This window comes from Peromyscus leucopus, chromosome 10, assembly GCF_004664715.2.
Source record: "Peromyscus leucopus breed LL Stock chromosome 10, UCI_PerLeu_2.1, whole genome shotgun sequence".
Classification (NCBI taxonomy): Eukaryota; Metazoa; Chordata; class Mammalia; order Rodentia; family Cricetidae; genus Peromyscus; species Peromyscus leucopus.
The window spans coordinates 17,959,080-17,973,903 of NC_051071.1; the positions used below are offsets into that span (position 1 = coordinate 17,959,080).

The window sequence follows — 14,824 nt, forward strand, 5'->3', positions numbered from 1 at the left end:
ATCCATTTTGCCTGTCTCTTCTTGGTCTAAAACTATTCAGTTTCTCCAGCAGCTCTCCAGGAGAGACAGTGTCACCATGGAATTCTCTTGTGAACTGGCCCCAGTTACTTTGTAGCTGTCCTGGTCCCTGAATGAGGCATCTCTCCCCAAGATACCTGAGAAGCATAGAATTTGCACAATTAGTCTATGCTTGTGAAAAGCAGGGCAAAGAGATGCATTCAGTGTGGTACACTGGGAAGAGGGACAGGCTAGTCTTTTTACATGAAGTGATATGTGGTTTTGGTATAAATAGGAAATTATACACAATTAAGCAGTATTGCTGACCCTGCCCATCACTGTCCATCATTATCTGGGCTCCAGGAGGTCCTGGAAGATGGCCTGGTAAGTTGTCAGAACTGTGTGAACTCTCTTCTAGGGTGGCAAGTTTCTCCTTGAGCTGGCATAGGAGCATCAGCCCTCCCCCACTTCCCTACCCCGTGGCCAGCACATGATGCCTGAGGAAATCCTAATTGCTGGAAGGCAACTTTCTGATAGCCAAGGGTAGGGAAAAAAATCTGTGTATAAAGTATTCTTTCCTACATTGTTAGTTATGATTCTTCTCTGTTTTTGTATTTCAGTTTTGAGTGATTGAGGGGATGATATGATTAAGTTGGTGTGAAAATTCCTGAAATATGCCTGTAGCTGAAACATATATGATAAATGGAACATAAGTAGGACCAAAGTAAGAAGACATTAGTGTCAGGTGACCACACATAATAACTAGCTCTGTAGCCTCTCAGCTTTAGTTTCGAAGGGCTGGCACAGTTTTGTTGTTGGCACTGAGACAGGAGCTCATGATGAAGTCCAGTCTGCCCTCAAAATTGTTAGCTTCCTGCTTCAGCAGGGATTACAGGCAAGTTCCACCATGTCAACATGACTTCATTTTCATTCTGAGAACTTCGTCCCTCCTGTGACCCATTTATGGACTGGCTGATAAATGTAGCTATAGGAAACAATTCTAAAATTAGCCTTGTAAATTTACATATTAAGTTTGCCCAGAAAAATAGGATTTGGAAATACTCTCTACACATTTACAAAAGGATATTTTAAGAACTTAATCATCTTTCCCAGTGTATGATAGGACTTGGGATTGAATGACACAGCTCATGTTTCTTTCTTTCTCTTAAAGTTATTTTAATATTTTGTTACATTATTTTTTCTACTCAATTATATTTCTTAAAATACTTAACTGCAATCCATTTTAATGTAGTTTTCAGATCCCATTGTCTTTTCTATGGTTAATCACTGTAAGTAGGACATGAGCTTTGAAGTTATTTCCCCAGTATCAGAGACAGATTTTGCCATGGCTATCATTTTATGTGTTTTCAAAGCAGTGACATATTCATTCACTTTGCAGTGTTCAGAAAGTTCTCTGGAAGAGCGGCTAGTGCTCCTGACCACACTGATCCATCTCTCCAGCCCTGGAAACCTCTCTTGACTTTCTATTTTCATTATTTTGGTGATTTAAAGCTTATTTACCTAGTTATACATAGCCCAAGACTAGTGAATATTCCATGCTCAGGTATTTTTGAATGGATTTTTTTTTAAGTCTAGCAAACAGAGAAATGACATATGAGTGGCGTTCATACATATGAGTCATTACACTTTGCTCCTATTCATTTCCTCCGCCATCTCCTCCCCCATGGCCTCTCACACCCTCCAGCTGGTTCCCTTTGTCATCAGCTGGTCACCCTTCTGCTTATCTTACACTCTTTATTTCCCAACTGTGGTGTAATCTCTTCCTCCTTCTCACAGTCTATTTTCTAGTTTCAAGATACACACACACACACACACACACACACACACACACACACACACGGAGAGAAACACAGACACATATACACATACACACACATATATATACACACACATATATAACTTTAAATCTAGGTACCACAAGATGCTTTTTGGGTCTAGCTTACTTCAAGTAACACAATAATTTCTAGCTGTATCCACTTTCTTGCAGATGTCATAATTTCATTTTTATTACATCTTTGTAAAACTGTGTATGTGTCTTTACTCATTCAGCTGGTGAAGGACACCTAGGCTGGGTCTTTGGCTTGGCTTTTGTAAACGGTGCAACAGAATTGGTAGTATTTAAGCAGTAGTTTCTAGATGCCATATATCATGTCCAGCAATGCACATGGGTAGCTTTATTTAATCTCCAAATAACCACTAGGATGTAGGTATTATTATCTCCATTTTTTCAGATGTAGAAAATGATACTTAAAAATAAATGTGCTTAAGTAGTATTTCTAGCAAGTGTTGGGTGTGAGACAGACCAGCTCAGGGCCTGCAGTCCCCACAGACATAGTATCTTAGAGACATTATATTTACATCTTAAGTTGGCCTAGCAAAATATGGTTTAGAACTATTCTCTGCACATTTAAAAAGAAGACACCCCTCTTCACCTTAGGGCCTGCACCATCTCTACATCTACAGCTTATGGCAAGGGTGGTATCGTAGACAAATGACATCAAACTTCTGACTCAGAGCGCCTTTGGTTTCATATCCCAACTCTTCACCCATATATTTTACAAATCTTAAAAAAAATCATAGTAGAAAAGATTATCTTACCTAATTTCATTCTGTAGTTCTTGGGTTGCTATTAAAGTCCATGCTGTTTATTGGGCCCTATGTAATTCTTTTGAAAATCAATTGTCCATATTATTCTCTATTTTAAAAACTTGAGTGTGTGTATATGTCTATTAGTAATTCTAATGAGTTTTAATAGTTCATATTAAGGACATTTATCTTTAACTCAATGATGGTATATTATAAATATGCACTTTCAATTTGTTTTTAGTTTCTATAAGTATTTCATAAGTATACAAAAATTCATTTGAAATATGATCACGTGTCTCACCCTTTATAACTTCTTTTGGTGTCATGTAATGCACTAAGATACATTACACCAGGTGCTATGAGGATGACCAGTTACTCACTGGGAACTCTAAATATGACTCATAACCTAAAATCTACCTATTTCGATAGACTTTGTTTTATGCACAAAATGCTTAAAATATTACATGAAATTACAATATAGCTGTATGCATAAGGTATATATGGCACACAAATGAATTCCATGTTTAGGATTGGGTTCCATTATCAAAATATAGTATATGCATTCCAAAACCTGAAAACATAAAAAATCTGGAGCAATGGTGGTCTCAGACATCATTTTGGAAGAATTCTATGTATGTATGTATGTATGTATCTGTATGTATGTATCTATCCATCCATATACCTACCTACCTATCATTAAGTTGTTCTGAGAAATTGATGCAGATTCTGAAATTACTCAAAGTTACTCAAGAACTAAAAAGAAGAAGCACCTGAGGGGAAGAGAAAGAGGTAACAAGGAGTTAAGAGACCAGGATTCTAGTCTCAATTCCTTGTTAACTGGGCAAAGTGTACAAGGACAAGCTACTTCTCCCTCAGGTTTATTTTTGGGTGAACAGAAGATTGAGGACAGAAAGGGAACTATATCGGCATCAACAAGAGTAGGTGCTATAGGGGTTGGGGATTTAGCTCAGCGTTAGAATGCTTGCCTAGCAAGCGCAAGGCCCTGGGTTCGGTCCCCCGCTATGCAGAAAAAAAAAAAAAAAAAAGAGTAGGTGCTATAGTAGGCAGTCTGAGTGACAAACTGGTAGCTTGTAGCAATTGCATAAAGGACAGAGAAGCTACCCTAAGTCCCACCACCATAATTCACCATACCACTTTTAAGCTTGGAGGGCAATAGAGCTCTTTTTGTTCAAAGTCCTTGCCTCCTCTTTGTCATAATGACTGTGCATTAGCTTTCACATGAACAGCCAAGCATTTGTCCAAGAGCACCATGCATGCATTCCAGCTTTCCCACCTCCTTGTCCGGTGAGGATCTTCCTTTTTAAATGTTAGGCATTTTATTGAATGCACAGTAAAATGTGGTTGGCAGAATCTCTGGTCCCCCAATGAATAATGATGTTGAACATTTTTTTTTGTAGGATTTTGGATGTCTTCTTGAATGATATACCCATTTAATTCTCTTGTCCATTTAAAAATAGGACTGCTTTTACTTATTAGTTTGCAGGACAGATGGATTGTAAATTAGAATAATAGAAGTTGTAAACCAAGAAAGAATTTAATCAAAATTATTTCATGTATTGTCAAGTCATGTTCATTTTTGGAAAAGACTAATCACTGTTAGTCTGGTCACTTTTACTTCTGGGGTGGAAAAAGATAGTGCATGTTAGCAGAAAAAAAATTATTTTAGGACTAGAAGTGTTCAAACAAGCAAAATGACAGCCCTATAGCATTTATCCTCTTTGCATAAGTACTTTTCCTTTTAACAACTGGACCCCTATATGGGGCCTTTGTGTCATGATTCACAGCAGGATCTGCTGGGAAATGGTTGATGATTCTATTTGTGGTAGTTAGAGCAGGGTGTCACTGTGAATCAAAGGATACAGGCCAAGAACTTATCCCCTTCCGTTCCCAACTGTCTGAGCATAGAGACCAGAAAGGACTTCCTTGGCCTAGCACACACATAGTTAATTTAAAAATATAACTTTATTAAACTTTGACAACTTCATACAATGTGTATTCATTCTATCCAACCCTACGCCTCCCCTTAACACCTCCCAGACCTGTATTCACATCCTTGCCTGTTCTCTACAGCGTCCTGTCCTTTTTATTGTTGTTGTTACCCGTTAACTCCAATTCATGCTACCCATTTACTCCCAGATGTGGAGCCATCCACCAGAGTGTGGTTCACTCATCAGGGTCCACACCCTTAATGAAAGATGACTAGTCCTTCCGGAGGGGTCACAGAGCGTCTATAGCTCCCCAGTCAGGGGTGGGGCTTGTGAACTCTTCCCACTGTGTGCTAGAATGGGGACTGGCTTGATCTCTTGAGGGTCTTACACAGGCAACCACAGCTGTTGAGTTCATGAGTTCATTGTCCCTGTAATGTATCAGAGGATACTGCTTGCCTCTGGTCCTCCCTGACCTCAGGCTCTGATCATCTTCCCACCCCCTTTCTATTGTGGTCCCCGAAGGCTTGGGTAGAGGGTGTGATATAGATTTTCCACTTGTGGCTGAGCATCCACTGTCATGTGCTATCTGCACTTTAACCAGGCCTGTGTTTTTTATTAACCGCCATCCACTGCACAAAAAAGTCCTCTGATGAGGTCTGAGACATTCCCTGATCTACAGGAAGAGAGAGACAAATTTAGAGGCAATTTGGTACTTTGTCTGTTCAGTGGACTAACCGCAGGAGGTTAAACTCTGGAGCCTGCGTGTAGCTAAAAGTTTTCCTGGTCCCACCTGGCTCCACCAGGACAAATTTCTCCCACTCGTGTCCCCCAAGTAAACACACAGAGGCTTATATTAAATTAAAACTGCTTGGCCATTAGCTCAGGCATATCACTGACTAGCTCTTACACTTAAACTCAGCCCATTTCTGTTAATCTATATGTTGCCACGTGTTCCATGCTTTACCTGTGTGCCATTACATAGTGCTCTCTGGACAGCGGGGCTGGCTTCTCCTCACTCAGCCTTCCTCTTCCCAGAATTCTCCTTGTCTGCTTATCCCGCCTACACATCCCACCTGGCTACTGGCCAATCAGCATTTTATTAAACCAGCATACAAAAGCATTATCCCACAGCACCTGTGAGCTCCCCAACCACGGGTTCTTGGTCAGGCTTACAGTAGCAGACATGCCTTTACACCTACGGAGTGTACCTTAAGCTCAATCAAGCAGTAGTTGGTCGTCGGTTAGTTTCCTCCTTCCATGGGTTTAATTCTGGTTATCAGGGTTGTTAGCAAGAGCCTTTATTGGCTGAACCATCTCACAAACCTTATCATTGAGAATTTATCTGCCTACCTTGTAGAGGGAAAAATGTGATCATAAATACTTGGTTGAAAAGGTTTTTATTTTTATTTTTGAGACAACTAATCCCCACAAGTTGTCCTCTAACCACTATGCATACACTGTGACACTGCATGTGCACATACTCTCTCTCTCTCTCTCTCTCTCTCTCTCTCTCTCTCTCTCTCTCACACACACACACACACACACACACACACACATTTAAAAATAAAACAGAAAAGTGTGCTGACAGTTCCTATTCATAGCAGTATGGTGAGAATGTGGTTTTTTAGGTTAAGGGCAGTAGAAGGTAAAGGATCTGGGTGACAAGGTAGACAATAAGAAGAACTAGTCATATTTCTCAGTAAAGTATATTAGATACTAGCATTTGGAAACTTAGAAAATAGTCTTCTTTGTCATCATTTTAATGAATATGAGCTATGTGCTCAATAATAAGAATGAATGAAAGAACCTAATGCCAATTTCTGGCAAGGAAAGGCAACCACACGATAGCAGTTTAACTGAAGGTGCTAGCTAGATTTTGTCAACTTGACGCCAATCTAGACATATCTGGGGAAAGGGGATCTCAGCTGAGGAACTGCCTCTATCAGACTGGCCTGTGGGTAACTCACATAGAAGGGCTCAGTCTGGAAAGGTGGATGGGCAGAAAGGTAGCAGAACATTCCAGGGAAAGCAAGCCAATAGTCAGCATTCCTCCATGGTCTCTGCTTCAATTCCTGCCCCCAGGCTCTTGCCTTGAGCCCCTGCCCTGACTTTTCTCCATGATGGATTGTAAACTATAAGCTGAAAAACACCATGATATGTGGGTCCATCACCAGGTTGCTCTGGGGCAGTGTTTTATCATAGTAGCAGAAAAGCTAACCTTCACTGACTCTAAAAGGAGGCATACAGCAAAGTTTTAGGATACCAAGAACAGTCAGTGAGAAAAGGGGAAGGTGACATTCAGATCAAGGCCACAAAGTGCAGCTTGGAAAGCCTTTACCTGCTAGGCCCATAAGCTGAGCCTTAAGGATGGAGAGGGGAGAGGGGTCTAAGAGAGGCTGAGTTTGAAAAGGGCATTCAGAGAATATGACCAACTCAAGCAAACAGCAACAGGTAAGGCCTATCATGGTGTCCCAAGAAGTCATCACTTTGGGAGGATTTATGTCGAGTCAACAGAGATTGTCACAAAACACTTTAAAAGTCAACTCCAAGAAAGTATGAATCTGTTTTGTTCATTGTAAAATACAGGTCACAAGTCATCCTGTCTACCCCAGCTTCTCATCTCTGTCTTGCCGTTTACAGGGAAGCATGTTTAGCACCTGGAAACCCATGTGGGTTGTACTGCTAGAAGATGGAATTGAGTTTTACAAGAAGAAAAGCGACAACAGCCCCAAGGGAATGATCCCCCTGAAAGGAAGTACTCTCACCAGTCCCTGTCAGGACTTTGGCAAAAGGATGGTGAGCTGACATCACCAGTCACAGTGACCATCGTGTCACCTGCTGACCTTGAATGCCCTTTCCAAATTCTACCTCTCCTAGCTCTTTCCTCCTCTCTCTGTCCTCAAGGCTCAGCTTATGGGCCTCGCTGTGCCTCATGCTGACTTTAAAGTCTATCTGCATTTTAGCAGTGCGTTCTGAACAAGTGTCCCCTCTTGTCAACATCCATATTTTACCCAGACATTGGACTCTCTCTTTGTTGGAACAAGTTCATATCAACTGCTATGTTCCATCGGGGGGGGGGGGGGAGCTTGAAAGGGGTCATTTCTAATGGGATACTTTTGATTTTCAGTTTGTATTGAAGATCACTACAACCAAACAGCAGGACCACTTCTTCCAGGCAGCCTTCCTGGAGGAGAGAGATGCTTGGGTTCGGGACATCAAGAAAGCCATTAAATGCATTGAAGGAGGCCAGAAGTTTGCAAGAAAATCCACAAGGAGGTCCATTCGTCTGCCAGAAACTGTTGACTTGGGGTAATTTTCTGAGTTTGCCTCCCTCCATCCTTTGATTTTCCTTTCCTCTTTGATCTGACAAATACTGCTTCGAAGCTTGCTTTGGGTGTCTTTGATGACAGCATCTCCAATGCCTCCTAGCTGAGAAGAAAGGCTTGTGGTGTTTGGAGAGGAGAGAAGAGAGACAGAGGTAAGAAAGAACCGAGGAGAGAGAGAGAAGACAAAAATGTGAGAGAAAGAATGGAGGAGAGATAAGAGAGAGGGGGAAAGAGGGAGAGAATGGCAAAGAGGAAGAGGAGAGAGAGGATGAAGAAAAGTGAGAGGGCACTAGAGCGATTGTTTTATCTATGAAGTAGCCATCTACAGTTGGTCCTGAAAGAGCATTTCAGGATTTGTAGGTAGAAAGGAAAAAGCAGGGACCATGCATCCAAGCAGACTTCAAGGTTCAAGTTCAGATTCATGCTTTTACTCCCAGTCAGGCAGGGCCAGGCAGGGTGCACACTCACCCTGGATGGAAGCCATTGGTGTGGTGACTATTGATGACTAGGAAGGCAGGTGACATTTGTAATATGAAGGTGGCCAGGGAACAGCAGGAATCCCAGACCCTGATGGACTGGGAATGGGTGTTTCTAGTGTTCTTTACCTCTGCTCCAATCCTAAGTGTTTTTCTCCAGGACTGTCATTCTTTTTGGCAGATTTGCCTTTTGTGTTAAGCAAAAGACTCATTAGAAGGAATACCATGTTGGCTGCTTAATATGTCTGACAAGAGTTCAGTTGACATAGGGGGAGGATGAGAGCAGTCTCTAAGAGGGCGTGAGAGACATACTTTCTGCACAACTAATGTAGGGAACGGAATTGTGTTAAACTTCATGAGAACTAGAACCTCTCTCACTTGGGTAAGACCCCAAGAGAAGAAATCTGGTCTAGCCATAGCTGCTGGCTTCAGACATCATGTGACCACATTCCTGACCAGAGATGTCAGAACTGAGTGGGAATGATGCTCAAACTACAAAGAAGCACAGAGACAGAACTATTCTGATGAGGTTATTTTTAGTTTATTATTTCAGGCCCAAAGTAAGAGCTCACTATTTTACCTTATCATTTTCAGAAAAAAAGATCAGCTTAGAAACAAAAATCACTTTTTTTGAAGGCAATTATCTGTAGCAAATGGCCTCCTGAAAACTTCGTAAGAAATGGGAGACTGTGTTATCTTTGCACTGCTTTAACAAATATCTAGAAGGATTGAGTTGAAAAGGGGGATTTATTGTGGCTCCAAGCACTTAGTTTGACCTATTGCTTTTAGTCCCACAGTGGTGTTTGGGGGCAGCACATCATAGCAGACATGTATAATATAGCATATCTGTTCACTTTGTGGTTGGCATATGAAAGAAGGAACTTGTGTTCCCAAATCTCCTTCAAGGGCATGTCCACAATGACGTGAAAAACTCTCTCACTTACTTGCTTGTGAATGTGTGTGTGTGTGTGTGTGTGTGTGTGTGTGTGTGTGTGTATACACGTGTGTGCACCCGTATGTGGGTCCATGAACACACGCATATAGGTGCATATGGAGACTGGAAGCTGACTGCAGATCTCTTTCTCATTTCTCCCCACCTCACTTTTTGAGACAAGGTCTCTCACTGAACCTGCAGCCCACTGACTTGGTGAGATTAGCTGGCCAGCCTGCTGCAGGATCCTCTTGTCTCCACCCCCACAGTGCTGGGATTGTAAGCAACTATGTCCTGCCTTTCCTGTGGGTGCTGGGGATCCGAACTCAGGTCCTCATGCTTCCCTGGCAAGCACTTTACTAAAAAAGCCACCCCTTCCTGGCCACATTTCTTGAAGCTTCAACCACTTCTGAACAATAATAAGTTGGGCACAAGCCTTTAAGGCATGGGCATTTGCAGGACATGACAGATCCACATGATTGCAGGGACTTTAACATTCTTTGTTCTTGCAAAACTGGCCCTGGGAACTCTTGACCTTTGACACATAATAAGGAAACTCTCCATCTTAGGCGCCAGATTAAATCAACAAAGAGATTGATGAATTTAGGAGATATTAAGTACATCTGCTAAATGCTTTACAGGCCTTTAATTGTGTAAGTTAGAATACCACCCTTTAACTCCTGCTGGTCTGGCAGAGAGATTAGGCTCAGGGCTACTCTAAGGGGTGGAGAAGCATAGCTCCTGGAGGCCTCTTTAAGGTGGATCACCATTCTAAATGCTTCTTGCCCACCTCTGCTTTTATCCCTCCCTGTGCAGGGCTTTGTATCTGTCTATGAAAGACACTGAAAAGGGAATAAAGGAGCTGAATCTGGAGAAGGACAAGAAGGTTTTTAATCACTGCTTCACAGGTAAAGTGACTTGCACTCCCAGAGTGGGCAACCGAGGAGGGAATGGGGTGTTCTCCCACAGCTATCTGTGTGCAGTGGGGTGTGGCACATAGTAGGTGCACAGGATTGCAAAATGTAGACCGGTGAACAAGAGATCAGAATTCTGCCTGTGTACAAACAGAAACCAGGGTAGAAAAAGCCTTTGTTTTTGTTCAAGATAAGACTTCAGAAGTCACAGCTATATCAATCAAGCATCCCTTTTCTCCAATATTTGGCATTATGTTTTAAAAAAGTATTAGGAATAGGAAGGGTTTAATATGCTGCAACCCACACTATGGTAAACAAGAATTAAGACATGTTGTAGAAAATTTGAATAATAATGTTGGAGGTGTCAGACACTGTACCCAGTAAGTTAGTAAGTGTCACCTGTTTGAGCAGTGTGGTACAGAGGTGAAAGCACATTCACTAGAAACACGCTGCCTGGTTTTCAAACTCCGCATCTGCAACTTACTAGCCACAAAACCTCCGGCCAAATAACTGCCTCTGTGCTTTACTGTCTACATGATGGGAAATCACAGTGCACCTGTCTCCCAGGCTTGGTGTTTTGTAGTGGAATAGTCCCTGACACATACCAAGTACTTTGAGTGCTAAGCTTTCAAATAGTTATTCTGATCAAAGAGGTTATATCTATAACAGCGCCATGAGTTCAGGAAAGAGAAAGAACTAAGAGCTGCTGAGGTGATTAGGAGGCGGTGCCTCATTTCAACCTCGAAGTAGAGGTGGTTTGTGGGGAAGATTTCAGATGATGAGTTACGGGTAGAAATGTGCAGCATATGCATCTGGAAAAATGAAGTGACCGCCTGGAAGAGTTGATGTTCGTATAAACAGCAAATGGGATGTTAGCTTGGGAGTGTGTCAGACACCCAACATGTTTGCAAGATATGCCGTAGGGATACACCTTGGAGGAATTATAACAGTGTAAGCATCTGAGAAGATGTTAGGTCCACAGAAAATCCATGAAAATGGCTTAGGTCAGAGTCAGGAAAGGGAAGAGGAAAGGGTGTGATTTGCATCATGGGGCAGTATCTTCCAGGAGTGTGTCTCAGAGAATGAAGGCAGTAGCCTTTAGCGTCAAGTCAGGACCAAGCTTCACCATCAAGCTACTTAGGGAGATGATAAAAGCAAGGCAGGACCCTAAGGATGTGGGGCTAGGGTTACTATGAGATAGCTCCAGGCCAAAGGAATAAGGGGTTCCTACGGAGACTCAGCCACCAGATCTAGCCCAGATTTATTTTCTGTTCAATGCATCCCTGAGTCCCAGAGCATTCACTAACCATCAAGTCCTTCCCATGAACCATCATAATGGATTCCAAAACTCTCCGTGAATGGAGCCTTCATGAGAGTCTGGTGGTGTTATCTGAGAGGCAGAAAGTAGGAAGCACTCAATGCAATGGAGTATCTTGACTATCACATGACGGAGAAACCCGATTGAGGTCTTTCAGACTTCAGCACACCTAGTCAAAAAGCACAGACTCAAGTGTGAGAACACACCAATGAAGGTCCAGGAACTGGACATGCAACTGTAGCCCAAGGCTATTGAAGCTTCTTGGGTCTTACATTTCTTAGTTTTCAAATGGGATAAGTAACTGCTATCTCTTTTGTAGAGTTGTGAGGACTGAAAGGTGAAATGCTTATCTTCACAGAGGAAGAAAAGTGGGTAAAAAAATCTCTGTGTGTGAAACTCATGGAGGGATCATTCTCTGAAGCGGGCATGGCTCTTTCAGATGTCCCATACCCAATGTTCCAGCTCTAGTGATCCAGGACTGCTATGTTGGTTGTCACTGGTGGATTTGTAAACAACACACTTTATGAATACAAAGCTTCATTTTTAGCTTGCTGATAATCCAACTGATAGGTTTTCTTCATTTCATTCCCTGTGTTATTTTCTCTTGAGGTAAAAGGTTAAATAAAATGACTATTCAAGTTCCCTGACAGACTCTTTAAAATGCATGACAATACACACAAATATTGTAATCAAATTTTAATTTAGGACACATATCCTGTTATGTTATCTGATAATTAAAATTTGCAGTATCTCTTCATTGACAGATTTCTTTTTCTTTCTTTCTTTCTTTTTTTTTTTCTTGGTTTCTCTGTGCAACAGCCCTAGCTGTTCTGGAACTCTCTTTGTAGACCAGGCTGGTCTCAAATTCACAGAGATCTGCCTGCCTCTGCCTCCCGAATGCTAGGATGAAAGGTGGTGCCATTGTGCCTGGGTTTGACAGATTTCTTAATGTGCCACCAGACTTTCCTCACTGCCCCACATCTTCCTCCTCCTCTGGACTCCTCTTACTTGCTCACCAGCTCCAGCTCTGCTCTCATGGGCTGTGATGTGCTTGCAAGTTTGTCCACACTGCTGCATCCTTGCCTGTGCTGGACCCTCAGCTCCTATCTCAAATGCTTGCAAACACCTCCTATTTTAGGTCTCAGCCCAGTTATTTTCTCTATAAATTCTTTTCTGATTTGATCCAATCATCCATTGTACCACAGTACTGACTTAGAGCAGAATTCTGTAACTTTAATGCTTATGTTTTCACTAGGGAACCTGCCCACTGCCCAGCTAGTGTTTTGTACAAGCTCAATAAATGTGTAAATTAATAAGAATGATTTGTTTATGTATTTCTTACTAACTTTCATGTGTCCTTTAACTTTTGCATGATTCCTGTTGTTTCCAAGTATCCATCTCACTAATCTTCCTTCTGCTTCTTGGAGTAGCAGAGAAGCTGAGACAAGATGGACCCTCGTGAGCACTGGAGCCAGTGTGTGGTCGTCAGTCAGTGACTTGTGACTTGGGAAAGAGTTAACTTTCCACTGATGCTCTCATTCAGGTAACGGTGTCATTGACTGGCTGGTTTCTAACAAGCTGGTTCGGAATCGCCAGGAAGGCCTCATGATCGCCGCATCACTGCTCAGTGAAGGGTACCTGCAGCCTGCTGGGGATCTGTCTAAGAATGCGGCCGATGGAGTAGCTGAAAACCCTTTCCTGGACAACCCCGATGCTTTCTACTTCTTTGTGAGTAGGAATAGCTACCCACTTGTTTTTCCCGAAATAGGCACAGGGTAGATTTTCTGTGGATATCAGTTTACAGCCACACATGCAAACAGAATGTCTGGTCCTAAGGAGGACTGAGGGGTGAGAAGGCTAGAGAAGAAGCCAACTGGAGACAAAAAGTTAGTAACAAGCTGCTGAGATGGCTCAGAGATACTGGTGCTTGCTGCCAAGCCCGATGACCTGAGTTCAGTCCCCAGAACTTACATGGTAAAAGGACCCACTTCCTGTAAGTTGACCTTTGACCTCCATACCCATTCAATGGTCTGCACATGTGCATACATATTGAAACGCATACATGCACGCACACATAAATATTTTAAGGACAAATACTACAGGCTATGAAAACACAGGCCTCTACAGCTTCTATTACACCAGCATTTTCTAGACTTCACAGCTGCCCCCTCAAATGTTGTCCTCTCCAAGTGAATAGTCTCGAGGAAGCGATTGTTTACTCGAATAGTTTTCTCTAAACTCGCTTTTGAAATCCTACTACCTTTATTCTTATTCTAAGCAATCACTTCATCTATGAAAGTGTATTGTGTGTCTCTGCATGGCACATGTTGTCCTAGACAAAGGGAACAGAGCAATGGAAAGGCAAAGGCACAAGTCCTGGTATGATGTCCTTTTCAGAGGGCTGCCTATGAAATCACAGATGTGATGAGCTGCCTGTACAGTCAAATACACACCGTGCTTCTGTGTGCACTTCCTCCCATAACCTTGCATTCTTCTTGTGTTATGCCTACTGAGATTGCTAAACTGCATGTTACTTAACATGAGCCTAGCTTGTGATCACATGATAATTTCAGCAACTGTGGTTTTCTAGGGGGATTTTGACAGTTTTGTTTCTATTTTGGATCAGAATGTAGAAGTTGGGAAAGCTACATAAAGAACCATCCTTCTTATACAAATGAGGTGGACATCCCAGATAGCGTTTCATTTCACTTTTTGGGGAGTTCCACTGCCAGTACTTTTTCATGCTGCAGACCCTTGCTCTATCTTTTTATAGCCATTTAAATTAAGGGTGCTAAATGAACTCCCCCCAGCAGCTCCTCCTCTGTGTGGTTTGTCACTCTCTTACAGCTCAGAAAGTCTTTAATTATCCTGACCTCAGGGGCCGAGGTGATGCACAAACTCTTGGTTCTCTCCAGGCTAGAGATGGAGCTGAGTGACAAGTCATGGTGGAGAGAGTTGCATCAGGGTGCTGTCACTATGATTTCAAACATGTGGCCGTGAAGTCCCATGAGAAGGAGGACTTTGAAGAGAGAAATGTGCCTGGTAAAAGAGGACTGAGATAGACTTAGGATATGGCCTGGAGAATCATGGAAAATGAAAGGATATTGACCAGACCACACCTGAACGGAGACACAAAAAGGGCAGGATCCAGGGGCAGGGAAATGGGGGAGGCTAAGACAGCAAACCCAGAATCACCTGGAAGCTTCCTGCCATGGTTCACACAGCAGCATGGAGGAAGCGTGGCTGGCAAGAGTGGGTGTGGACATAGGTGTAGCAATATGTTTGAGACCTATAAGAACCTGCTGC

General features: G+C 42.4%; 1 protein-coding gene across 1 annotated transcript in view; it reads left to right on the top strand.

Moving 5' to 3' along the window:
• Positions 1 to 14,824, top strand: part of Plek (pleckstrin) — a 35,604-nt gene that overhangs the window by 6,675 nt on the left and 14,105 nt on the right. Inside the window, exons 2-5 of the mRNA XM_028887418.2 lie at positions 7,194 to 7,349; positions 7,681 to 7,862; positions 10,103 to 10,194; positions 13,062 to 13,246. Coding sequence (XP_028743251.1) covers positions 7,194 to 7,349; positions 7,681 to 7,862; positions 10,103 to 10,194; positions 13,062 to 13,246 — 615 coding nt within the window. The remainder of the gene's footprint in view (positions 1 to 7,193; positions 7,350 to 7,680; positions 7,863 to 10,102; positions 10,195 to 13,061; positions 13,247 to 14,824) is intronic.